Source organism: Cynocephalus volans, chromosome 5, assembly GCF_027409185.1.
Source record: "Cynocephalus volans isolate mCynVol1 chromosome 5, mCynVol1.pri, whole genome shotgun sequence".
NCBI lineage: Eukaryota > Metazoa > Chordata > Mammalia > Dermoptera > Cynocephalidae > Cynocephalus > Cynocephalus volans.
In genome coordinates, this window is record NC_084464.1 from 26386258 (window position 1) to 26411113 (window position 24856).

General features: G+C 43.2%; 1 protein-coding gene across 1 annotated transcript in view; it reads left to right on the forward strand.

The window, feature by feature from the left end:
• PHACTR1 (phosphatase and actin regulator 1) overlaps window positions 1–24856 on the forward strand; it is a 500634-nt gene that overhangs the window by 451231 nt on the left and 24547 nt on the right. The window contains exons 8-9 of the mRNA XM_063098224.1: window positions 3452–3693; window positions 5651–5807. Coding sequence (XP_062954294.1) covers window positions 3452–3693; window positions 5651–5807 — 399 coding nt within the window. The remainder of the gene's footprint in view (window positions 1–3451; window positions 3694–5650; window positions 5808–24856) is intronic.

Consider the following 24856-nt stretch of genomic DNA (forward strand, 5'->3'; position numbering starts at 1 on the left):
GTCCCTGCCCCCAAGGAGCCTCCAGACTTGCACGGGGAGAGGAGGATAGGAACCAAATAGATGCTCACAGTTTTCACAGTTGAGGGCTCTCCTGTGAACACAGGCAAGGTGTTGCCTGAGACAGGTATTAAAAGGTAAATAGGAATCAGCGAAGTAAAAGATGGAACAGGAGCACATTCCAGGCCAGGAGCACTAAACACATAGTGCGGGTGACAAGGGATAAGATGTGGAGACAGCGGTGAGAAGTGGGATGAGGCTGGCTTAATTTGGGCCAAATTGTGTAGAGTGTGGCATGTCACGCTGTTTAAACTACTGCTTGTAAGCTAATGGTTTTCATTTTTCCTTAGCAGTGAGACCTTTTATTTGCAGTGAATCTTCTACATGAGAACTCTATTACTATTATCTATTATTGTTATTATCGTTACTGAGACTGATGTTCTGCTAGGGGTTCCCCTTTCTGCCCAACACCACTGGGGGTGGAGGCCCCATGTAATTAGATGCTGTTTTTAAGTGGATTTGGTTTTTTTTAATAGTACAGCTCCTAATTCCTTAACTAGATTTTTTATTTGTGTCACTCCTTAGAGCATCGGTCTGTAGACTGGACAGGCATTCAGAGTTCTAATGGGTGAGGCTACTAGATCCGAGTTTTAGAAAGTTGCTCTGACAACAGTGTGGAGAAGGCACTGGCACTGGGCGTGCTGTGAAGCCACGAGGAGGCCATTTCTATAAATAAGTGAGGGTCTCATTTAAGGCCGTGCCAGTGGGACACTTCACACACGCACCAGTCATACAAAAAAGGTATGATTACCCAGTTTTGCGTTGAGGAAGCTGAGGCCCCGAGAGGGTAAATAATTTGCCCAGTGTCAAGAACAGTGTAAATGGCAAGACGTGGACTCAGGTCTGTGTCATGGCTCCTCAGACTGAGGTCCCCGATCACCTTTCCAGCCTCCTCCTCAGCTGACTCCTCTACCCTGCTTCTGCCTGCTCTCCTGTGGTTCTCCAAAGTTACAGAACGGATGGGTTCAGCTGGGGTTTGTTTTCCTCTCGGCACCTTTTCTCACACGTAATTGGCATTCAACGGATGTTTATTAATAGAATATTTAAAAACCCTTTTGGTGGGTTCACTAGTTTCCTGGAAAACACCTAGTCACACTTCAGGAAGGTGACTGGCCAGCAGAGGGCTCCAGCTGTCTCTAGAGCGCCCCCACCAGGCAGTCGCTGACCACCACGGCTGGCCCCTGCCTCACAGGTGGTAGCGTGATACCTGGTCCCTGCCTGCTAAAGCAGCTGGGGGTCTCCATGTAATCCCACTCTATTCAGAAGGTCTGTCACTTCCCATGTATTACCGAGGGAGAAGAAACCTCACTCGGTCTCTTATTTATCACAAACTACCTGTGAAGCTTAGTTTCTTACCTTCCTTTGCATAGTATTTCTCCCTTCCCTGTTCTCTTGAATCAATTTGGAGCCTTCAGCCTTAAGGAACTTGTGGTTTCTGGTTTCTGACTTTTTTTTTCCTCAAAAGATTGTTCTCACTAGACAAGAATGTCTATTGGCTGCTTTTCAACCCAGCTCCCAGCTGTTGTATCCCCAGCTCTGGTTCTTTAGAGGAATGATTGCTAATTAAACTATAAAGAGGGGAGAGGAAAAGGCAGGACTGAGGCAAAATGCAAGCCAGGGAATTACATACAACTTTGCCCCTTCCTTCCCTGCTTCCCTTAATACCCAGTGTGGAAATCAAGCTCAGTTGGAACGCAGTGACCATTGTTGCCTGATAGCAGGGCCGCCCTGATAGCAGCCTGGGGCAGGAAGTCCCCAGTCAGTCCACCTTTCAGTCAGATATTATCTTTGTTATGCTGGAGAACATCTGTCAAGTATTCCACCTTCCTGCTCCTGTTGTCATTTGTATTAAATTAGCTGGGAAATGGGTAGGAAGATAATGAATGAAGTTCTAGCTTTCAGGAGCTGTAACACTTAAACTGCTGATGTCTAGTATGATGCTGAATTTTTGTAAGTACAGGGTTTAATCCTATTCAGTAGTTGAAGGTTTGTGTTTTTGTTTTTTTAGTTGATTTGGTTCATTGCCTTGAACATCATAGCTCCTCATGTGTTAACTGGATTTTCCGTTTGTGTCGTGGAAGAGTTATGTGAAAAATACAAGGAGATAAACAGCTCTTTGGAAACAATGGAAGGAAGAAAGTTAATTGAATTTAAATTAGACATAGCAATAATTTAAAGCATAATTGAAAGCTTCCAAGGAGATACAAGCATTCATATATCATAAGATTTTCCTTGGATAAAATATTCAAATGTAAAACTTACTGATATATATAGTATAACCTCACGCTACATTTTCTTATGAGTGTCAGACACTTTGGGATGGGAAAATGCATTGAGTTTCCAGTGTTTAGAAATTCCTTAAATGAAAGAGATAGATTCCACTTCCAGTTAACCTAAAAAAGAATTACAGAATTTAACTCTGTGTTTCTGGCTCCGTAGTCTCAATTATTCTTGCTGGACTTCAAGCAGAGCCTGTCATGAAAAGAATTCTGAATTGCCACAGGATCCTCAGATGGACTCTATTTAAACAGTAACAAGCTTATTTTTGATGATATGCATTTTTTAACAATGAACACGTATGGCTTTTTTCTAATTCAAAAACATATTTGATCCAAGTTGGCTCAACTTAAGAGATAGAACCAAGAACAGTTGTCGTTACTGTTTCTTAGAAAACTGACCCACAAGAACAACCAGACTGGCCTTGCCTGTGGCTCTGCACTGAGGCTCTGACACTAGCTGTGGAGGAGAACTTCCTCTAGGTCATCCCTGACACTGTCCACCCTGATGTTTCTGCATCGGTCTCCAGCCTTCTGTTCATCCTGCCTCTTCTCTTTCTCTGAGTCTCTCCCATCCTCACTTCCTGCCAGGCACCCTGTATACCTCTTGAAAGCTAGAACATGCATTATCTTCCTGTCCTGGACCTCGAGCTTCACCGTCAAATTAATCCTCTCCCCCTCCTCTGAGACATGGGGTTACAAGTGAACCTTCCTTTGGCCTTTGGATATATTGATCTTAACTAGAAAAATGGGTGGATTTATAATTCTTTTTTTTAATTTTTATTTTTCTAATTGTAAGTACACTTAACATTTATTGTCTTAACCATTTTAAAGTGTAGAGTTCAGTGGCGTTAAGTACGTTCACATCATAGTGCAACCATCACTACCGTCCATCCGCAGGGAGTTAGAATTCTTATTTCCTATTCTATGCCATTACCACCATCAGGAAACTCTGCTATCCTAAAATGATTCTCTGTAAGATGAGAAATGGGACTTTAATTGTCTGGTAGATCCTCTGTCTCTTAGGACAGGACAACTGAGTTTTAACACGGGTCTGATGCATATATATGACGTGTTAGCCAAAATGAATTTCCTCTTTCCTCCTTCTCTTTCAACAGCTCCGAGCAGCGGGTCCCCTGTTCCACTTCTTACCACAGCTCTGCTTTGCACTCGGGTGACGGTGTCACAAAAGCAGGACCTCTGGGCCTTCCGGAAATAAGACAAGTGCCAACTGTTGTGATTGAATGTGATGACAATAAAGAAAACGTGCCTCATGAGTCAGACTACGAAGACTCTTCTTGCCTATACACGAGAGAAGAGGAGGAGGAGGATGAAGATGATGACAGCTCCTTGTACACCAGTACGTCACCCACACTCTTCCCTGGGGGAGGGGTGGCACGACACGTGGGCAGACAGATGCCCTGGGTGCCCAACAGTCTGGCTGTAATCCAGGGTCTGTTGTTACTGGCCCTGGGTCATGGGGCAGCTCAGCTCACCTCTTGGGGTCTCGGTTTCTTCATCAGGAAGATGGGAGGGTAAATGTCCTCTGAATGTCTTCATAGCTCTGAACATTGCCACACCATGCTGCCACTCCTACCCCCTTAGATGGCTCTTGCTCACTTCCCTTGGGAGGCAACCCCCTTCCCTAAAAAAAAAAAAAAAAAAAAAAAAAAAAAAAAAAAAAAACCTCAAAATTCTGTTCTTTTCTAGAAAACAGTAAGAAGATACTAACCATTTCTATGCAACAAATTCATTTTTAAGCATACCTCAGCAACTTCAGAAGGCCTGAATTTAAATTTCTCATTTAAAACCTTTAAAATATGCTTAGAGGCAAGAAAAGAAATAAAGTCAAGTTTTCAATCTATCACTCTGGCCATGAGTAATAAATTTTAGTTAGGTGAGTATAGCCCGATATTGGGTCAACTTTTTAATAAGTGAGTTTATCATAATAGCAACCATTTATTGGATATATCCTGGGTGCCTGACAACATGCTAAGATTTTGTTCTCTTATTGACATCCTACAACAACCCTGTGGCATCGATGTGATTACCCTCATTTTCCACATAAGGGAAGAAACTGGAGAAGTGAGGAACCACCCCAGGCCTCACATCTGCTGGGGGGCAGCACTCAGCTCGGTCAGATTCCAGAGCCCATGTTCCAAAACCAGTGGAGGAAGAAAGAAGAACAGCACTGCTAAATAAAATCCAAAGAAATCCCCAAACTTGCTGCTTGCTGCTACCTTCTTCCTGCTCTGTATTTACCAGGCTGCAGGTAGCTAGCTAAATTTATGACCTGGTAAGAGTACTGGTGAGCCATGAAATGTTCAGTCATGTAGAGGAGAGAACTGCAGGGGGCAGCCGAAGACCTAAATGATCCCTGAATGGAATGAGCAGCTGCTCAGCCTGGCTGTCTTGTGCCCAGGGATTCCTATCAGAGTGTCTCAACCTGGGTACTCTTGACATGTGGAGACAGATAATTTTCTGTGGTGGGGGCTGTCCTGTGCACTGTAGGATGTTTAACAGCACCCCTGGTCTGCCCGCTAGATGCCAGTAGCGCCTCTCCCTGCTATCCCAGTTTTGACAACCAAAACTGCTTCTAGACTCTGCCAAGTGTCCCCTGGGAAGCAAAATCACCCCTGGCAGAGAACCACGGGTTTATACCAGATGTAAGGAAGCCCTGCCCTGGCTGCTCAGAATCCCTTATGTTAAAAAAAAAAGCAATCCCAGAGTATTGCCTATGTCAAAGACCTCACCTCCACTCCCACCCCAAACTAGCCCCTCTTAGTCCACCCAGTCACATTTTCCTGCACTTCCTCCCAGCTCCCATGTAGCTGAGCTCTTCTGTCTCCTGAGGTTCCCTGGCTTCTCCATCACCAGTGAGCCTTTGCAGATGCAGATTCCCACCAGCCTGCTGTCTGCTCAAATCTCAACTCCATTCAGCTTCCAGCTCCTCCTCCTCCAGGAAGCTTTCCCTGGTTACTGAACGCTCTGTGCCGTCTCCCCTTGGCAGACTGTCTGTCACACTCCACTGTGGGTCCTGCCCTCCTTTGCGATACTGCCCACAAGCTGGGAGCTCCTGGAGAGCAGAGATCCAGTCACTGGCTCCCTGTGTGCTGCCTACGTGCCCCACACAGTGCTAGGGTATAGGGTATGTTGATGGCAGGAACTCTACCAGCTGAGGCCTTAACCATGCTCAGGTGCTAAGCCAGCCCTTTATTGCATTCCTCCTACCTTTTACCTTATGGCCCATGGTTGACCCTTTAGGAGCCCAGGCAGGTATGTGTCAGCGTTAATTGACTCATTTCTCCCTCCTGCAGGCTCCCTGGCCATGAAGGTCTGCAGGAAGGACTCCTTAGCCATCAAACTCAGTAACAGGCCCTCCAAGCGAGAGCTGGAAGAAAAGAACATCCTTCCCAGGCAGACAGATGAGGAGAGGCTGGAGCTGAGGCAGCAGATCGGCACCAAGCTTACCAGGTAGGACAGCAGCACCCCTCTGCCCTCCTGAGAGCAGGACCACTGGTGCTACAGAATTTAGCAGAAGTCAGTCTCCATCCCCAACTCAACCCTTGCTGTATCTTGAATAACTTACTGCCAAAAAAGCCAGTGGAGAACATCCCATTTTGCTTCCGGGGTTGCTTCTATAATCCCTCCTGTGCCTTCAACTCATCCAAATTTCACTTGATTGAAGGTTCAGGGAGAAACTGAGGCAGGCTTCCAGATAACCACCTATAGAAAAATCACCATCATCCAGTAGAATTGAGGACCTACATGCATATGAGTTGTGGTTGGGTTCAGCACAAAGCAATCAAATCAACGCACCCTATGCTGTCCTGTTAAGTGGTGCCTCATTACCACCCTGGAACTCTTCTTGGGTGATTGCCCTTTGTGTGTGGATATCACAGACATAGGCATAGCTTTATGTTATATTACTATATTAAACACCTATGTATGTATTTGTAACCTAAGGCATGTTTGTATGGTGGTAGGTAACATTTGTTGAACATTTTTATTTGCCAAGTATCCTTCTAAATATTTTACATATATTAAGTCATTTAATTTTTGAGTATCTATGAGATAAACATTTTTATGCCTATTTTATAGATGAGAACACCAGGCATAGAGAACTTTAGTGCCCTTGCATGACACCACACAGAACAGTTCTGGAGCTCTCTCTCTGACTGCTGTGTGATGCTACTACCTCTCTGTCATAACAGTTAACAGCTGAGTCCTTGCTTTGCACCAGGCATGTGCTGAGTGCTTGAATGTAATATGGAGAATTCTGCTGGGGTTTAACCCTGACTCTCCCTCTTACTAGCTGTGTAGACTTGAGTAAGTCACTTACTCCTTTTGCATGTGTTTCTGCATTTGTAAAACAGTGAGTTGTGAAAATTACACAAGTTAATAACAAGAGTATTTAAACCAGTGCCTGGCCCATAGCCAGCCTTCAGCTGTCTGCTATTATTTCATTTACTTCTTCTAACAACCAGGTCACATAGTTATCATCATCATCTTCACACTGTACCAGTGGGGAAGGTGGTGCATAAAGAGGTCATGTAGGCACAGGTGTCATCCACTGTGTGCTAATATTCCTTCCCCCGCCAGATTTATTTTGTTACTTAAGGGCAGCTTCTTTCTCTTCATTAACTTGATTTTCTCCTAGAGGATGTCGTTGTAATGGTACAGGCTGTTGACAATGGTCAGTACTGGTGGGCGATTTAGCCTAACTGTCATACAGTCCTTAAAGTCATTGAATGAAAATATCTAACCACCTGCCTGCCCCTGCCATACACACACACACACACACACACACACACACACACACACACACACACACACACACACTCATTGAATGCAGTAATATGGCCACAATATGGTTGTGCAGATCTCTCTTAATATCTCAGTGATAGTTACTCACAACTCTCTAGAGAGCCCATCCCATCGTTGGAGCTCCTGATTCTTAAGCAGCCTTCCTTCTATTGAGCTGAAATCTCTGTGCAGCTCGCACCACTGGTCTTATTCTCTTGCCCCTGCAGCTGCTCAGAGCCTCATCCCTCTGTGCATGGCATGCTTCAGAGTACCTGGAGACAATGATCCTCACCTCCCCAGATCTTCTCTCCCAGGCTATACATAATCAGATCTTACCTCTGGGGGTGAGCGGGGTGGGTAGGTATGGTTCTGGGCTGCTTCCTGACCCAGCTTGTTAAGTTTACACATTAGCCTTTGGAGAATTGGCAAAAAGAGGAGCAGATCTTTGACCCCAACCCCTCTTCCCAGGCCAAGTTCAGCTTCACCCCACCATGCGTGGGCATGCCTTACAGTAGTTCCTTCTCCTCACCTCCCATTTTCCCAGCTCCACTACAGTTCAAGCTGAGCCCCAGATATGAGAGCAGCAGACAGAAGACATCTCCACTAATGGGAGATGCCAGCACATCTGGCTGCCCAGGGTGGCATCTTCTGTGAAGAGTGAGAGAGAGCAAGGCGAGACTGGAAAGCAGATGTGTGAGGCTAGCACCTGCTTGTTCACTGTAGGGCCTTCCACCTGGCAATGATTGACAAAGTGAAAAAGGGCATCATTGTCCCAGAGCACACTCACCAAAACAGAAAGCCTCATCCTCTTCTGCCTGAATACATGTCCACATACCACTCCCATGACCAGCTGGCAATGGCAGCAACAAAACCCAGAGATTGGAAGAGACGGGGACCATCCATGTGCTGGAAGAAGTTCTCTGTACCCTTTCCTAACCTGTCCTCTTCTACCAACACTTAAATACTGTGTGGAATTCGGACAGTCCACTGAAGGTTTATCACAGCATGCGTCATTCCCAGCCCTCTCTGGTTATGGTCGATAGCAGCGGCAGACACCGACGCAGGGAGAGACGGGCAGATGTAGGAAGGGCAGCACTGGGCATGTTCAAGGCGCTGAGCTGGCCTGTGTCCTTCCTCCGAATCCACTTTGTCTTAGTTCACTCTGTCAACTAGGGATTTCTTTCTTTGAAATGATACCCTTGGCAACTCTGGCCAGATTACAGTGCTTAAAGGGGATGACATCAGGAATGTTTAGATGACATCAGCAAGGTTGTACAAAGTTCAGCAAATAAGATGAATAAGCCAAATCTACGTCTCAAGCTCGTCTTTGAGGTAGTACCACCATTGATGGACACCCACTGAGTTTTAAGGCCTGTTCCCTTTAGGATGAGAGCCCCGCTCTGTGCTTCCAGCCCCTCGTTCATCCTATAGCCGGGACAGAGTGAAGGGCGTTCCCCAGAAGGTGACTGGCAGAGAGAGTGCTATTCTGGAGGCAGAGTTTGGGTTCTAGTCCGGTTCTGCCATTTCCTAAGTAATCATTTGCCCACCCTGGCCATTAATTTCATAATCTGAGGGGATTAGACTGGGTCATCTGATAACTGTGTGCAAAACGTGTGCTTCATTATCACAAAAAGTAACTAGAAGAAGGTAGAAATCTGCTGTAGAGTTTGCATTTCTTTTTCTTTTTCTTTTTCTTTTTTTTTTTGTGACTGGTAAGGGGATCGCAACCCTTGGCTTGGTGTCGCCCGCACTGCACTCAGCCAGTGAGCGCACCAGCCATCCCTATATAGGATCCGAACCTGCAGCCTCAGCGCTCCCAGCACTGCACTCTCCCGAGTGAGCCACGGGTCCGGCCCTAGAGTTTGCAATTCTGAAGCTACAGGGTCGTGGCATTCTTTGCTATTTGAGGCAGCATTAATGTACTGGAAATCTTAAATTCTAGGAGACGCATGTGGCCCAGTCTGCAGTCTTCATGGAGTAAGCGAGATAGAAGACATAATTTCAGCCTGGATGTTTTAATAGCATAAGAAAAGAAAGGAACGTACAGCACTCCAACCATAATCCCATATTGGAGACAGGGAATGGGGGCAGAAACAACAAATAAAATGATGTCCATTTCTGCAGAACCTCCCAGTGTTAAAGCAGGGTTTCTACATAAAAATGCAAAAATGATTGTTCTTCCAAAATCATTTACTTACTGATATTACTGGGCATATCCTCCTAAATCTCAGTCAACAAGTCATCTGGATTTTTTTTTATAATAAGTAACTATTTTAATCAGCCACCACTGGAAAAGTGTAGACTGCCCAAGAGACACGGTCAGCAGGGTGTGCCTTGCTCCTGCTCCTTATGTACACAGACTCCAGGAGGGTGCAGAGAGCCAAGGGATGAACAAGACCAACCATTGGGGTGTGGGCGAAATAGTAGAACTTCTGTTTAAGTTTTATATCATTCTTTTTAATTTGGTTATTTGTGTCCATGTTCTAATGTACGTGATATATCAGTGCATAGTACTTGTAAACTATCTATAAATAAAGAAATGGCATGTTCGGGGGTACATGCTTAGATTTTTATTGATAGAGTTCTCAAAACACTTGGAGTCCGCTGGTCTGAGGGTCAGTTCTCAGTGCTGCATGAGCAGTATGTCTCACCTCCAGTCACCTCAAGTCAATGGAGATGTAGAGACCTCAGGGCAATTCCCCACCCTACCAGAGGTGACCCCCCCCCAACAGTGCAAGACCATGCTGCTTTCTCTCTGGGTCTCTTCTCAGGGCCCCACAACCTGAACCCTAAGAAGTGGCCTGACTATGAGATCTTAGCTGTCAGATCCATTTCTAGGTCCCTTCACTTACCAAGCTTTTTATTCCCCCAAGAGTGGTGTTCAATCCACATGACTACATCTTATTTACTTGAAATGTAATTTAACACCCCACCCCTAATCAGCATTTTAAAAACTACACATAGAAACCGTGCATCTCAAAGTTCATAGTGAAGGTGCCCTGTCAGGGTGACCTCTTGATCAGCCAGGCGACAGCACGTTCTTGCCCTTCTCCACTTCCCAGCTGGGGATGTTGATTGAGTGATGAAGTGCAACCCCTGGAGGAGGGAGCTTAGGACCACTAGGGATGGGGTTTTCAGGGACTAAAAAGAAATCTGAGGCCTAAAGAAGTAATGCTTTTGTTTCTGAAACATTCTATAGAGAGTGAGTTGTCTTGTAAGTTGCCAGGCCTCCTCCTTTCAAAGGGAAGGAAACAAGACTCGGTAATATGACCAGTTCATGGTCCCTCAATGGCCAGTGCACTTAGGGCCTCTTCTGGGGAACAGCCAGCTTTTCAGACTCAGCTAGGAGGAGATCAGCTGGCCCAGTCCTCTCCAGCTGAGATCTCTTCCTCGGTCCCATCCAATATCCTCTGTGATGTTTGGATCAGATGGGGGGGAAAGCCTGGAAAGAAAGAGAAAATGGAAGGTGTCTCACAGTATGTGTAGGAGCTTATCATCTAAATTGAACTCAGGAGTAAATGAGGATTTGAGCAATCTGCCTCCCTAGCTCACTCCTTCTCCTAAAATATCTCTTTACCATTCAAATATTCCATTCGAGGCTGAATTCTCATCTTTTTTGCAATCACAGTTGACCAGAATTTTTTCAGCACCTACTTGAGCTGGAGCAGGCTGAGCCCCCACTTCTAAGTAGACACATCTCTATGTGGAAGCTCTTGGAAGCCTGGCTGCTTGGTTTAGGAAAGGAGATTTCTCCTTGAGATGTCCTAGGTGTGACTGGACACAGCCATTCACTGTGACTCTTCCCAGTGACCAAAGGAAGAAACAGACCTAATTAAAGCTCCTTGGTGTATTTGTTTGCTGGAGCTGCCATAACAAACCACCACAAACAGTAGCATATGCAACAGAAAATTATTCTCTCTCAGTTCTCTCGATAATTTTCAACAGAAAATTATCCTCTCTCAAGTCCCAGGTCAGGATGTCGGCAGGCTGGTTGCTCCTGAGGACCATGACAAGCTGTTGCAGGCCTCTCCCCTGGCTTCTTGTTTGCAGGCAGTCTTCGGTGTTCCCTGGCTTTGTAGGTGCATCACCCCCGTCTCTGCCTTCATCTCCACAGGGTGTTCTCCCTTTGCGCGTGTCTCTCTGTCCCGATTTTTCTTTTTTTATAAGGACACTGGTCATATTGGATCAGGGCCCACCCTGATGACCTCAGTTTAACTTGATCACCGCTTGCAAAGACCCTATCTCCAAATAAGGCCACATTCTGAGGTACGGGCAGTTAGGATTTCAATATATGAATTTTGGGGAGACAGAATTCAACTCATAAACTCAGGGAAGCGTAAATTGGGTCTGCCTAGAAAAGGGACCCCACCCTCAAATGTGTGCCAGGGCCAGATCGATATCGTACATGTAAGTAAGGCAGTTATGAGATTGTGAGCAGGGAGTGTTGGGACCTGGAGTGAGAAGAAAAGCCTATTCCTTATGGAAAGGGGTCATCACTGCTCCGCATCAACCTCTGTTGTTTTGCAGAACCCTATTTGCCAGGTCTTCTGAAAAATCTGGCTTTTTAAAATGAGAATTTTTTAAAAACATTATCTAGATCAAAGAATATATTTATGTAGTGAGTTCAACCCAAAGATCCCATCTCAGCCCTGGGCCATCTGCTTTTAATCTCAGACCTAGAAGCTGCAGTTTATCCTATTTACAGTATATTCATGAAGTCAGTGTGAGCGCAGTACACATGTTGATGAGATGAGACAAGAATATTCCTTGTGTTGTAAATGTGAGCATGTGCATGTATGTATCTGTAGCAATTTGGAACTAGCATCTGTAGGATCCAAAGTAGCTCGAATGTATTTATTTGTGTGGATTGATCATGAAAGCAATATACCATATTCCTAAAAAGAACATTGGTTCCAGCTGTCTGTGTTTCAGGATTGTAGTCAGATGGTTTTCAAAATGCTTACATGTGCCTACTGAGGAAATACGTAAAGTTGGGTGAAGAAGTTGGTTGAAATAGCTGCCCTGCTTTCCTTTCCTTTACACAAGCCTGGGAGTCAGAAGGATTTAAGGCTAAAGCGCCTGTTGATTTTGATAGTTTGGATCTATACTTAAGGCATGGAAACCAGTACTAAACACCAGGTAGTGGATCAGATGTAATTCCCTCCTTGAAAAGCACCTAAACTTCCCCATTTCCTCTCCTCCTTACTAGTTATTGCCATTACTTAAAAAGCTGCCTTTTTTGTGTTGGTGAGGGGGAAGGTGTACAGGTAATAGTCTGGTCCTCCCCATGAAACGCAATATATTATTCTCTCTTATTTAAAATTTAATAATTTGCTAGAAAGAAAAAGTATCCTACATCTGTATCTTATGCTCCACAGTAGTCCACACTATCATCACTATAAACAGAATATAAAATAATATGTACAGAGGATTACGTGCTGCTTTAAATCGTAATACAGTATTCAAGGGAGAAAATTGAAATCCATTTTTTATGCTTTTAACACAGGCAATAAAATACAGTAATCCTGACTTCTGAATGTAGCTTGCATCGTGTTTATGCTTTGGGAAAATCGGTGCCACAAATCTGACACACCAGCACGTAGCTCCAAGGTGGCAAGCATCATCTCCCTCAGGAATCGAAGGGCCAAGTGTGAGCTGGCATCTCCCAGGCTAGGCAATTTCTGCTGCTGCAAACACTTTCTAAAAATAGGAATAACCATCAAAGGCTCAATGAATTCAATTCAATTTGGACTTACTTAGTGTCCCTGGGTACACATCACTGTGAATTACTACTTGAAAGAAAGAAGGGAGGAAAATAGACTTAAGGGATGTTTTGGAGTAGCTTTGTTGTAGACCTGGCCTTTGCAGTTTTGCTCCATCGTCATCATCGCCATCAGCATCATCACTGTCAGGATCACTTCATTTGGGCAGTGGAGGTAGCATGGAGAGGACACAACTCTGAGGGTACAAGAGAGAAATGGAAAGAGGGCACGTGTATCCACCCATCTTCAGGTTCATAAAACCTAGATGGGAAAGTAGATACCAGTCACCAAGTGAAACTGCATGATCGAACACGTCAAGGCAAATATGACTTGAAGGTAGTTATCAAGACTGCAGCATTTACATAACAGACACGTGGACTCTAAGCTGCTTTCAGATCTGTTGACTTTTTTTCACATACTCAATGCACAAAATAGAAAATCTTTTTTGAAAGCCTTTCCAGAGTGCTGACGTCTTGTGAAAGGTGCTCAGATGAGCCAAGGCTACAGCACTACCTGTCTGATAGGAAGTCAAAGAAACCCCACACTCGTTAAGTTGGGGTTTTCTGTGTGTTTGTTTTCCAATGAAAGGCAAAAATGTTGTCCCAATAAGATTTGAGCAAAGTGCATTGGGAAGAGGTAGAACAAAACTTCAAAACCACACAAGTATAGGTTCTGGCACTGAGACGTGGGTCACAACCAGCACAGGGCCCCACACTGTTGACCGTCAGAGCTCTTGCAGGGACATTTTGTAGCCTCTGCCTCTCTCCCTAGCCTCCAGCTGTTAAGTAAGAAATGCAATAAAGACGGAACTCTTGACCTCCTGTTGCCAGGACAGAACTTCTGAGCCCCAACTCTGTGTGTGTATGTGTGTGTCAGTGTCAGGAGGAGAGGAGTCACGATCTGCAAGCCCTACACCGGATGTCGAGGAACAAAGCCACCTCTTGTCAAGTACTTTGAGTGCTCTGCGTCTGTGACACACAGCTGCCTGGGCAGCCTGTGCATTTTTGAGTGACATAGTAAGTGTTGTGGACAAAAGAGCTGCCATTTACCGAGTGGGAGCAGGATCAGTCTCAGAGTTTAAAACTTGCAAAAGTTTAACAAAAAAGTGGCCATCCTTGGGGGTTGTGGGTTTTATTTTGATTTTATATTTCACAGGTTTTTAAATGACTACTCTAGCAGCATTTAAAATTTTGGGTGCTGGGGGTGGAGAAGGCACAGCTTAGATTCAACTACACAGTGTAGATTCAACTACAGAGAATGGGTGAATGCTCTGGACTGCTGTTATGGTCACATTTTAAGGGGCTCCTTGAGTTCAATGAAGGGAGGGCTTCAAAGACTGAGCTATTACAGCCCGCTTTTTGTTCCCAAGTGATTTTCTCCCAATCACTATCAAGGTAATCTGCAGTGATGATTCTTCTTTGTTGTTAATCTAAGCAGATGGCAGACATACAAAAGCATGAAATTCTGCCATTCTCAGCAATGTGGATGAATTTAGAGAAAATCAAGCCAGGCATAGGAAGAGAAATATAGCATGTCCTCACTCATAAGTGGGAGCTAAAAAAAAAAAATAAGCAAATAAATAAAAAAAAGAAAGAAAGATACAACAGTCACAATAATATGTTGAGCTTTCAAAAGGAGAGAACAGAACTGAGGTTACCAGAGGTTGGCGGGGGGGGGAGGGGAAAGGGAGGAATTGGTGAAGGGCCATGAAAAACGATTACATTGTATAATGCTGAATATATGTACTAATTATCCTGATGTGAGCATCATGTATTGCACACAGGTATTGATACCAGTCACCAAGTGAAACTGCATGATCGGCTCTTTATCCCACAGATATGTACAATCAACTGTGTTACAATAAAAAAATTTTTTTTGATTTAAAGAGAAAAAAAAAAGGCAATGGCAGAAAGGAAGGCTTTTTTTTTTTTTTTTGGAATATTTGGCTAACTGAGAGAAGAATCAACCTGTCTGCATTTAGACATGACCTTTCAGGGTGATGGCCCCTGACATACATTATCTACAACTTTAACGTTGATAAAATGCTTTCCCATCAGCATCTCATCTAATAATCTTCATCTCATCCCTGCCAGACTATCCTGAGAATCCCGCTGTGTAGGGGAGGAAACTGAACTAATGATTGTAAAGATAAGTAGCAAAGAGAAACACATCTTCCAAATCTAGGGCTTTCCTATTTCTGGCAGAACATGCTGAGAAAATGTTTTAGTTTGGCTTGGTTTTTATGTTGAGCAAAATTTCCCTCCCAGGCACCTGTGGTTAGGTAGGTGTCCTTTGGGACAGTGGAGTTCTAGATCAGTGAGTCAAGCTGTGTGTGCAGATGTCCTCAAGAGAGAGACACAAGACACAGAACAAAGAAGGAATAGGAGATTTTCTTCCCTCTTGGACTTAAGTGGACTTTTATTGCATTTAAGTAACTCTGTCCACAATAAATAGGACAATGTGAAACCCCAACACTCAGGCCTAGGTCCCAGGACACCCATACCTGTTACAGTGTGGGGAGCAGAGATGTCTGGTGCAGTGGTTCTCACAGCATGGTTTCGGGCCAGTGGCATCAGCATCCCCTGGGAGCTTGTTAGAAATGCATAGCCTCAGGCCCCACCACAGACCCAGACTCAGAAATTCTGAGACAGGGGCCCAGAAACCTGCATTTTAACGAGCATGATTCTCATGCACACCGAAGTTTGCAGTGGTCTAGTAGGAAGAGCAATCAAAGACGCTGGAGCTGGACCTGGGTTTGGAAGCTCTCTCTTCCTCTTACTAGCTGAACTGCAGAGCCTTAGTTTCCATATGTGTAAAATGGATCTCCCACCCAAGGTCATCCATAGGACAAAGTGAGTAATTCTCCCAATCGTAGTCGATAATGAACATTAGTTTCTTCCCTCCCATTGTGAACGTGAATGCTATATTATGAGGGACTCTAATTAATAAGGATATGTAATGCTAGGTGCCCTAACAGGCAAATCCCAAATCCCAATGGCTTAAGTTTATTACTCACTGGAGTTAAGCCTAATGTGGATCTGGTGTCCTTCATTGGTTACGTTGCCATTGCACACCTCTAGAGCACATGGCTCCAATCTCCATAGCAAGGGAGGAAGAGGTAGAGGTGGCACACGCAGTACTTCTGCTCACAAGCATTCACCAGCACTAGTCTCATGACCTGAGTCTAACTACAAGAGAGGCTGGAAAACATGCTGAGCATGTGAAGTATTTGATGAGCATTAAGTGTCTTTTCCATGACTCCACTGAGTCCATAGTTGCCGGGGTGGTCTTTATTCAATGGTTCTTCCAGTCATGGCTCCAGCATATAAAAGGGACTGTCACAGCTAAAAGAGATTTGATGAAAAGACTTCTTACAATTGGCAACTGGAAGACATGGTTAATCTGAATGGGGCATATGATGTGGACAGCCAGAGGGGTCTGTATTGGGGCCAGTACATGGGTATCACTAAATGTCCATGATCTGTATCAATGAATCTGCTTTTGAGGATAAGTTGAGCAAAGCAACTCATGGAAATCAAAATTCTCTCAGTTGGAGAACACTGAGACCCAAAATACACATTGCTTCCGTTTAAAGGAAAAACCAGCTAAGTTCTACTGGGAAACCTCAAAAAGGAGGAGTAGACCTTGAGCTAAAAGAGTTTGTTTTTCATGAGTTCAAGATTAGATTTTCAGGAAAATGAGTTACCATCCAACCTCAGCTTTAACTAATTGATTCTATTTGGGAAGTACTGATTAAGCACCTACTGTGTGCACGACACTATACCGGGTGTCATTTAAAAGGTAGCTGGATAATTATGACCCCCAGAAGGTGTAGACTAGCTACTCAGCGTATATACTCATTCTTCTGTGGTTTAGTCCTGGAACGGGATGCTAATGGCAAGTTCTGTGGGGAAGGTGCAGATCCTTCTGGAGCACATTCTTTTGTTGGTGTGAATTTATTTTAGATTATTTCTCTTTCCATTTTTTTTTCCTTTAAAATATTCCCAAAATAATTGAAATGGGGCAGGGCTCTGGATAATTTAAACGTTTAAAAATCTGAACATCTGATTCAGAGTTTACTTTCTCTTAAACCTATGCGTTGATATGAACAACTTCAACTTGAGTTGTCAGACCACTTTTCTTGCAATATATTCCTTCCTTTTTCTTTCCTACAGTCTTTTAATCCATTTGTAAACTATAACAGTCATAAGGCTGTGTCACTTCTATCATATTTTTAATCCATGCTAGGATCTCTATGTCATTTGTGAACTTACTGGGAGCCAATAAATAAACTGTGAGTTAAATAATGTTATGAAGTATCCAAAGAATGTCGCAAACTTGGGTTGAAGGACAGATTTGTCGCATGTAAAATATTAATTCGAATATTTGGTCTAGAGCTTTAAGATCAGCTCATTCAGAAATTTTCGTCACTGCGGACTTTGGGCCAATAACTTGTAGAAGACTGGTGAGTTTCTTCACTCACCATCTTCAGGATCTGAAAGAATAATAGAATTAGAGCATTTTAGAACTTAAATGAATACTTACAATCCCTGCATCCAAAACCCTTAATTTTACAAATTGATGCTGATAGGGGGTACACTACTAGCCAAGTTTACATAGTAATTTGAAACCAAGTCTTCTGACTCCAGCCAGCACTAGAAATTAATATCCCTCAAAAAAGGGAGAAGTGCATTCAGTTTTCCGTGCAGAAAAACAGGCCAGTTATTTGCTAGAAAGCATAGCAAGTCCCATATCTTAGTTGATTTTCTTGACTTAGAAAGAAAAACAATGACATAAAGTAGTTTCAAATTAAATCTTTAAGAAACACTTTCAGTAATCAAAAGGCCGATGACAAAGGAACCCTTGAATTCTTTCGTGAATAGTTTTGTTCTTTTGTGAGCTCCATCACCCTCCTTGACCCTACTCAGCCAAAAGACCATTGAAATTAAATGTGCAAGCGGGAGGTGCAGATCTCTGATGCTTTATCAGAGCTGAGCAAAGTCTCATTAATAATTTGGAAGACTGTGCACGTGCTTTGGAAGATTCTTTAGCTGGTGCCTTAGTTTGGAGTTGACCTCTTCTAGCGATTCTGCCTTGCAACTGATAAGGGAAGCAGTAATCATTTATACATACTTATTAAGAATTCTCTTTTCTTTGTTTTGATAGTGAAGTTGGCATTTCCAGTCTCTAGCGTAATTTCCATGGTAGGTGGTGCTCTTTCTTCCTTGCCCAGCAAATTTGGCTTCAGGTTTGATTGGATCTGATTTTTCTGCAGCTTCTATACAGAACTTGCACATCGTCCTGAATATTTAAATAGCAGAACTGGATTACAGCTGAGAGATTTGCCATGCAGTTGTTTTTCATGTTTTCCTGCGCATCTTTGTTTACCGGCAAAATACCTCAAATCTCATGCAAAATGCTAATAGGAGTAATTCATTTTATTTATCTTCATTATGCTCATTTCATTCCTCTTAGAATGCCAAGATTTTCATAATAGCCTCAAAACTTGCATATATGCCTAAGTAAATAGTAATTCTGGAGCAAAATAGAAACAGGAAAAATCATCCAAAGATACAAACCCTGGAAAATTGCTTTTCCCGCTGATTCTAAAAGTGATTCCTTTGAAGTATAAGTGAATGCACTTCTATTTTAAGAAATGTGATCATGAAAATTTGATGTCCTGTGCCCACTGAATCATTAAAACAATAGTTCGTCAAAACGGGCAGCCTTGCTCATTCCTTTGAAAAGAAGTAGGCAGACAGGTAAATAATAGATGCCAGCAGGTAATCATTGAAAAGAGGTTTGCCGACTATAAAGCTCAACCCTCCTTTGACTGTTAAGTTTTTCCTTGTTTTACTCTTCTTCATATTGTAGCTTATCAAGTTCCCTCTTAAAAGATGCCGAGACAGGTAATTGCATCTTCCTATGCATTAAAATGACATTATTAGGGATGTGCCTTCTGCAGATTTGATTGAACCAATGAATCTCCCACCTGTAAGTTTGCTCCAGGACGCCTGGCCAGGGTCCTGTTCCGGGTGGAGCCCTCAGCATGCCCTCCTTAAGTCAGTTGGCTCTGCCTTTGTGTTCATGGAAATCGAGTAGGCAGCTTCTCCCTGAAGGCTGCCATATCAGATCAGCACATCCTCGGAGGACCACCCCTGACCAAGCGAGAGTGTGAGCTCTCGCTTGGTTCTCTGTCAAGTGGCCCTCTCTCGTCACAGTCCTTAATCAACGGAGCCATTTGGGGCCACAGCTTGTGTGATCTGATTCTCATCACACAGTCAACAAAGAGTGCAACCAGGATATATGCTCAGGCAGTTCCTATATGGAACTGTAAATGCACAGAACTTCATATAAGCAAAAATAAAATAATCCCATTTATTAAAAAAACAACAGCAAAACGCTATATAATGTCAGCTTTCTGAGAAATTAGTTAAAATGTGTCATAAATTTACTTCATGTATTAAATGATATCTATGTACTAATTTGTTAGTAATAGTAACAGGTATTTGTGATAGTAACTGAGATATTTGTAAAACTGTATGGAGCATTTTTTTGAACATTAAAACTCCTCTTTTCTATAAAATTTTTCACACTGCCTGTTTGACACGTAAGCTCGATTTAGGGGAAATTCTGATCTGTTTTGTGTGTATCACGGGCATCCTCATGTTGGGTTGATAGCAAAGCCCTAAGGCTAAGAACCCCATGAGAGGAAATAAATCATCATTGTAAGGCCACTTTAATAGATGGGGCAATAAATCTATTAAGAGAAGTGTGCTTTTAGCTTCTGTAAATAGAGGAACTCACAGCTGCAGCCACACCCTTGCAGCTCCGATCTGACTGCAGATCCACCAAAAATCTAATCGTCATGCGGACTACAGCGCAAGCAAGGGACAGAAGGCTGGAAGCCACGGTGGAGGACAAGAGCTCAGCACAAGAGTTGGTATAAAAACACTCGGTTGTTATCAAAATAGTGAGCCGACTACAAAAAGCCGGTGCATGAGAGACATGACATCTTCCAGACATTATAGTCATGATGAGGAAGAGGGAGGCAGAGAAGTTAGATCTTCTATCCTATATTGCCACCCACGGTCCCCACCTCAGACAGTACAGTTATTAAAGATTTGCGTAACTGTTGCTGGCCTGTCAGCGCTATTCTTTGTAGCCTTTTGACAGTGCTCAGGTTTTCTTTTTTCTTTTTTTTTAATGCTGTAGAATCCTCCATCTTTATTTATTTTTATTGATTATGCATATTCATGTAGTACAAAGCTGACCGTCACCACCTGTGCCAAGATGTGATGGTCAGATCAATACTATCAGCATACTCATTGCCACAAACTGTGATCATTCCCCGTGTCCCCCACCCAATTAATCCCTGGCCTCCCCCCCCCTCCCCCCCCCACCTTGCAACCCTAGGTCTGCTCTCTCCCTCTGCAAGTCCACCATGCCACTGTGGTCTTTCTTTCCTTCCTCCTTTCTCTCTTAGCTCCCACTTATGAGTAAGCACATGCGGTATTTATCCCTCTGTGCCTTGCTTATTTCACTCAACATAAGTTTCTCCAAGCTCATCCGTGTTGTGAGTGGCAAAATTTCATTCTTTTTTGTGGCAGAGTAGTATTCCATAGTGTACATATACCACAGTTTCCTTATCCCGTCATCCACTGATGGACATTTAGGTTGGTTCCGTAACTTAGCTATTGTAAATAGAGCTGCAGTGAACATGGGAGTGCAAGTATCCCTTCAACATGATGATTTCCATTCTTTTAGGTATATATGGAATGGGTCATATGAAAGATCTATCTGTAGTTCTTTGAGAAACCTCCATGCTGTTTCCATAGTGTCTGTACTAATTTACAGTCCCACCGACAGTGTAGAAGTGTTCCCTTCTCTCCACACCCTCGCTAGCATTTATTATTCTCTGTCTTTTTTATTATAGCCAGTCTGACTGGGGTGAAGTGATATCTCAGTGTGATTTTAATTTCATTTCCCTGATGACTAGTGATGTTGAGCATTTTTTTAAGTGCCTGTTGGCCATTTGTATGTCTTCCTTTGAAAAATGTCTATACAGTGGCTTAGCCCATCTTTTAATTGGGTTATTTGTTTTTTACTGTGTAGTTGCTTGAGTTCCTTGTATGTTTTGGATATTATTCCCTTGTCGGATGTATAGTTTGCAAAAATTTCTCCACTCTGTGGGTTATCGTTTGACTCTGTTGATTATTTCCTTTGCTGTGTAGAAGCTTTTTAGTTTGACATAGTCCCATTTATTTATTTTTTCTTTTGTTGCTTGTGCTTTTGGACTCTATTCATAAACTCTGTGCCCAGTCCTAGTTCCTGAAGTGTTTCCCCAATATTTTTCCTCAGTAGTTGTACAGTTTCAGGTCTTATCCTTAAGTCTTTAATCCATTTTGAGTTGATTTTGGTATACGGTGAGAAGTGCAGGTCCAGTTTCATTCTTCTACATATGGATGTCCAATTTTCCTAGCACCACTGTTGAAGAGACAATCATTTCCCCAATGTATGTTCTTGTTGCTTTTGTCAAATATCAATTGGCTGTAAGTCTGTGGGTTGATTTCTGGGTTCTCTATTGTGTTCCACTTGTCTGTGTGTCTATTTTTATGCCAGTACCATGCTGTTTTGGTTACTATAGTTTTGTCGTTTTTCAGTGTCATGTGTCGAAGGTCCCAGCAGATTACATCTTTCTAATCAGGCTTAAAAACTACACAGCATGGTGGCTGAGAAATGACCCATTTCATTTTGTATTGGGGAACCAAAACAATTTGCATCTAGTGAGCTGTGACAGACAGTTTTTGTGGTTTTGCTCCATGGGCTGGTACTTCAAGGAGATAGTTTTCAGGCATTGGTGACACTCTATGGCAGAGGCTTGCAAACTACAGCTGGTAGGCTAAATCAGTACACAGCCTATCTTTTGTCAATAAAGTTTTATTGGAACACAGTCACTTCATTCATTTATGTACTGTCTGTGGCTGCTTTCCCACCATATGGCAGAGTAGGTGGTTGTGACAGGGACTCTATGGCCTACAAAGACTAAAGTATTTCCTCTCCAGCCCTTTGAGGAAGAAAGAGATGACATGTTTAAGGACATAGACTGAGGACATTGAGAGAAGATGGCCTTACTCTCCCAGTGTTGACCCTGGATGCATTTAGGACGTGCATATGCTTAAAATATCTCCATTAGAGGAGGAAATTATATTTATCCTCACACACGTGTTTTTCTTTGCTTATCTCTCTAATTGTCAAGATGATTCCATTTACTTATTAATCCACATCTGCCTGTGAAGCACCATATAGCAAACAAATTATGGTGGGGATACAGTCTGGTTTTTAATATTTGATTTATTACCTGAGCAATTAGAAAAGCTGCTTGAAGGACAACCAGGTGTCATCCAAAGCAGCTCAGTACAGCTGTTGGCTGTGCAGACAGACTAGGAGGGAATCTGTTTAAGCAGAAGATGTGTGTTGTCCTTAAGAAGGGAAGGCCACAGCCATGCCAGGCAGCCCTAGTTTGGAAATACATATCAACAAGAGTGGTGAGCGTCACCTTGTTTTTTGCAGCTGAAGCTTGGTTCTAAGTCCTGCAAGAAAAGGTGGGGACTACAGAGAGGGTTGCCAACGATTAAAAATGAAATACTTAAACATGACTCCTTGGGCACAAGTTTCACCTCAAAACTCTAACCTCAGGACAAGTGATACCTAAATTGAGTGTCACACAGATCTGAAGAGATGTGGCAGCAGCTGCAACAAATTTCAAAATCTTATAATATGTCTGGGATATGTGTATAGCACCGTGGTGAGAGGAAACTGACACAACCTCTACATGATGCTTATCACATGAAGAAAAACTATGTTTTGTACACACAAACACACACACATGCATGTGCACACACCTGCCAGGAATGTCCATCCTTCTAAATGGAAAGGAGATGCTGAGAGAGGTCCCTTTGTGTCGTGATGGTCCATTGCTTCTGGCTCTTTCCACGTTCCTCTACCGTGAGTAATGGCTGGCTGAGAAGGCTGGCTTTTAGGACTCTGAGTAGCCAAGTGGCCCTGTCTGCTGTGTGTGGGATTCTGTTTGCCAGACACTTAGCCCCACAGTGACCTCCTGTTAGAAATGCATTGGGCCGGGACCCTGGCTGCAGGCAGGTGCTCTCCTGGAAGGAGGAGATAGCTTCTCCGACAGAGGGGAATGCTGTACCATGAGGACGGCATCGGTTTTGCTGGGGCTTCCCGGGAGGGATGTTGCAGTCATGGCACTGGGCTGCTGATGGAATCTGCCCGAGTTTTCCCATGCCTCCAACTGGACTATCTCAGCGTGGAGAGGCTGCCCGCCCCTCTGCCAGTGCTGCTTGCTCTTTGAATTCCTTCTGGCCTCACGTGTCAGAGTGCACGTGGGGAGGACGAGGGCAGGTGTGTGCATGGTGTATGTGTGTTGTGTGTATTTGATGTGAGCAGAATGTGAGGAAATAAAACAAAAATCTATAAGGGAGGGAAGAGAATGTGGACTATTATTTACCAGGCTGAGATCTAACAGTCTGTGGCAGGTGCATGCTGTGAATTCATGGTCTCTTTTTGGGTGTCCTGTTTGAGGCATGATTGTTTCTACTCTCAAGGAATCTCTAAGTCATTGAGTAGATAAGCCAAACAAACAAGTGAGAACTCATTTATATTTATTTTCAGTATAATCAGGGTAAAGTCTATGTGAAACTTCCATATCACTCTCCATTTTTCTATCCATTTTCTTCTTTCCCTTTCCTATATAAATAGATCTTTTCCTGAATTAAATAAGCCCATTCCATTATGATTAAAATTCCTTATATTTTGATCTCCTTAGAATTAACAAATACATGTTCAAAGAATGTGAAAATGCAAATTCAGACTGGGTTACACATTCCTAAAATCACCATACTGCCGGAAAAAAGGTTTGGAGGGAGGGGTCTTGCTCTGGATTGTATTGTGTCCCCAAAGTTTTATGTACTGGAAACTTAATCCCCACTGTGACAGTGTTAAGAGGGTGAGAAATCCTAGTATGGTAATTGAAAGGTGGGGCCTTGAAAAGGTGATTGGATTGTGAGGACTGTGCCCTTGTGGATGATTTGATCCATTCATGGAGCAATGGGCGTGGTTCTGATGGTTTTAAAAGGAGAGCACATGAGGAGGTCAGCTCTCTTGTTCATGCCATATTTGCCATATGACACCCTGGGTGGCTGTGAAGTCACCACCCTCACCAGATATGTTCCCTGGACTTTGGACTTCCCAGCCTCTGAAACTGTAAGGAATGAATTTTATTTCTTTATAAATTGCCCAGTTTCGGGTATTCTGTTAAAAGCGACAGAAACAGACTAATACAGGTATTTTTGTTACATCGCATATATAGAAAAGCGTGTTTTGTGAGAGAGTATCAGGCCACAGGAGAGCACTTAGAGATGAATGAGCATAACTATAATATTTTCATACCATTCGTTTGAGCTACAGGGCTATGGGTTTAAAAATGGAGCTTTATATTTAAAATTGTGGAACCATGGGTCAAAAAAGGTAGAGGATATGAGACTTTTAATAAAGGAGAACTATCAAAAACTTAGCGAAATAATGTGGTTATCTATCAAAGCAAGCGTCTCTTCCTCCTCTGGTAATTCCTAAAGGTCTCAAATCTGAGTAAATTCATGAGAAAGGAAGACTTTCCCTACCATGATCTTCCCCATCAGTCAAAGTACCAGTAGGAAACAGATGGTTCACATATTTACAACAGGACTAATTACCAACATGTAGGCAGGCTCCAGAATCCTCAACACAGAGCTCCGGGCAGCCTCTATCAAATGACCAGAGTTGGTAAATGAGATGAACCTATTTTTCAGGGTGATTCATGCCGATTACTGTTAGTTGCATGTTCCGTAAGAACCAAGAAAGCAATAGACTTCCTGTCTATTTTTATATGAAGAA